General features: G+C 37.7%; 1 protein-coding gene across 1 annotated transcript; it reads left to right on the top strand.

Annotated features, from left to right (window-relative positions):
• The first annotated feature begins 1299 nt into the window (after positions 1 to 1299).
• On the top strand, positions 1300 to 2841 carry LOC147865834 (putative UPF0481 protein At3g02645). Its single transcript, XM_087317548.1, has one exon. It carries the CDS (start codon positions 1300 to 1302, stop codon positions 2839 to 2841), a length of 1542 nt encoding a protein of 513 aa, XP_087173674.1.
• The last annotated feature ends 286 nt before the right edge of the window (positions 2842 to 3127 follow it).

Raw genomic sequence — 3127 nt, forward strand, 5'->3', positions numbered from 1 at the left:
ATAGAGCATCTCTTGGAAATCACTAAAGCCTCATTGTGGTCAATGGTGACAGATAACATGAATGAATGTATAATGGTGATTTTGCTCGTTAACATTACAACATTGACCTTATCTCGCTCCTACTAAGGACAAATTGTTTGTCTAAAAACGGAATGATTTGTAAGCCAACCAACAAAGGCAAAGACAATTCTTTCTTGCGTCTAACAATCATGAGAATTTGTGTGACTTGTGAACAAATAAAAAAGAGATTGCAAAAACTATCGTGCTTTAGTATTATTCCTCGTGCCTTATGTAGTGTAAAGGAACCAACATAACATTTCATAAAAAGTCAATGCATTATTGTTGAGAGAACATTTTCCTCGATATAATTATATTTTCTCTCAGGTCCTTCATGTTAGTTTCTCTCTAATTAGTTGTAAACACCACTTGCCAAGATTCCTAGTATAATTTAGAAATTCCTAAATATATATTCTGAAGTCTAATAGAAATTTATAGTCAAGGAACGTCCAAAACCTTAGAAAAACCCAGATGCTTTACAAAACATGGTGTATTTCTTACGCAAAACATGATTATTGTTGTTAATGTTTTGCAAATATTCTAATTAGCCAATCAGAGTCAATGCAATTATATATGTATATCTATATATATATATATATATATAATGTATGTGTTAGCTCTGCCTATCATCAAACATACATTCTCGTTTCCACTTAAAACTTTATCTCCAAAATGGAGATCAAGCTCCCCTAATTAAGTACCGAATCCAGGCTGTATGAATTAAAGAATGTCACAGAACATGTGCTGAGGAACCTTCTTGCACATCCACAAATCTTTGCGATAAGGAGTTGAGTTTGGCATATATATGCGATCATAGAGTTGATTTTAGTCAGATTATAGAATTGATTTTGGTATGTTCGAAATCGAATAGAGTAATTGCCTAAAACACGAATACTGTATTTGCTCCACAAGATGTCCGAAATCGTAGAGTAATTGACTAAAAATAGAATAGACTATTGGCTTTCCATAATAGGAAATTGCACGATTTTTGGCTCCACACATATGGTCTTGGCAGGGGATTCCACACATATTCTCATTCTTATCTCTCGGTTCTGCTTTCTCTCTTATCTTATCATAGATAGGTAAATAGATAGAATCTTGACTTTCTTATCATCTGAGTGAAGGAACTCATAGAGATGTATAAAAAGAGGAGTGCTACTAGAACTTATTCTACATAAAAACAGATCAGAAGAGGAGTGCCTTACAGAAGAAGAAGAAGTAGTAGTAGTAGTAGTTTAAGAGATGGGTGAAATTCATATCAACAAGGAAATCAGGCTTACAATCCAACCCAATGGGGCCGCTCTGCATCCACATGAATCCATCCCTCTTAACCATACAAACCACTCCATTGGGCTACTTGCCCAATCCAAATGGTGGAAAGAAATGATAGAAAAGATCAATGAGATTGCTGTAACTGCTCCTAATACATCTGGATTTAAATGGAAAAGCGAGGAAAATGTGAAGATTTCGATTCCTCCCAAAGAGCTCTTGGAAGCCAAGAATAAACCATATTGGGATGAAAACCTGACCATCGGACCATTGTATACAAATCTTGTGACCAAATCCTGTCTTGATGACTGTAAGGCACTATGTGTGACGAAATTCATGGAAAGACATGAGAAATCAGATGTGGGAGAACTCATAGAATACCTCATTCCTAACCCCTTTGATCTTAACAGCCATTATTCAAACCTCTCCCAAGATCACATTAAAGATTTCCAGCTTCTGGTCACTATCGATACCGTCTTCATTCATGAATTCTTATTCTTTTCGCGCACTGCACGTTCATATTCCCCGGATAAGCAATACGAGTTCTTGCACAGTTTCTTCAATAACAAAATTAAGTGCAACCAAGAACCTAGTGTAAGTACTGACTACTTATACGATTTCTTCAACAATGACTTCAAATGCAACCCCGTATGGAGGAACTTGTTCTTGATGGGAAACCAAATTCCCATGTTTTTTCTAAAGAAGATTGCAGAGTTTCCAAACAGAAACGAACTCAATGTGAAAGATCTCCAGACAGTATTGGTTGATATTGTTGTGAGGAACTGTCCATTCCCCATGGGCAATATGGATTGGCGCAAGAATACTCCGAATGCAAATTTTTTGGATTGCAAACATCTACTTGATTGCCAGTATGTTTTGGTCACACAAGGATTACATGAGGAGAGGAGATCCCTGAAATTTCAAGAGCATCGGCCGACGAATCAAGGAGCCGACAGGCTACAGTCTAAACATCGTGATCGTTTGCCAACAGCGTCTCAACTCTCGAAAGTCGGCATTTCATTTAAGGCTTACAAAAGCGGCACATCAGGGATCAAGTATCATGGGAGGAAGCATCGTCTCCATCTTCCACGCCTTATCGTGTACGAAGGCACGGAGGATGTGCTGCGGAACCTCCTTGCCTATGAACAAGCCTCCAAAAAAGGAGGTGCGTTTACAATGTATGTTGTAATCATGGACTCACTCATTGATACAACCGAGGATCTAGCAATCTTGACTAAGGCACGGGTGATAGTGAACCACCTCGGGAGCGATCAGAAGTTGGTCAAGATGTGGAACAAGATGTGCAAAAATGTCACGATTCGATCATGCGAAAGATTGGACAATATAACACACGATGTACTCAAGCACTATCGGAATCCTTTCAGTTCCATGTATGTGGAGTTCTGTGAAAAGTTTTTCTCTCGTCCATGGTTGACGGCATCTGTCATTAGCGCGATCCTACTCCTCGTCTTGACATTAGTGCAGACAGTCTATGCCATCTTAGGCTATTACTAGTGGAATAGCTAAATGAAACAACTGAGCTCAAAAACAATCAAGTGTTTGAGCTTTCTTTCCTTGGTTCATTGGACTGTATTACTTTATTTATGTCTATTCGATTTATAATCCACATGATCTTTAATAAATGTGGAAGATTGTTCTAAGGATTTACAATCCATATGAACTTTTATCATTGTGGAAGATTGTTCTAAGCATTTTAAATGCTTAGAAATAAGAACATGGTGAGACATGGCATTGAATTTACGACACCTTGATTGGTGCTTAATGCATGCTTGAGTAACTA

This window comes from Azolla caroliniana, unplaced genomic scaffold (assembly GCF_043228905.1).
Source record: "Azolla caroliniana isolate FFs.n. ecotype wild unplaced genomic scaffold, voAzoCaro1.0.p SCAF_3, whole genome shotgun sequence".
NCBI lineage: Eukaryota > Viridiplantae > Streptophyta > Polypodiopsida > Salviniales > Salviniaceae > Azolla > Azolla caroliniana.

Coding starts and splice junctions, on each gene's coding strand:
- LOC147865834 (XM_087317548.1), top strand. CDS start 1,300: ATGGGTGAAATTCATATCAACAAGGAAATCAGGCTTACAATCCAACCC.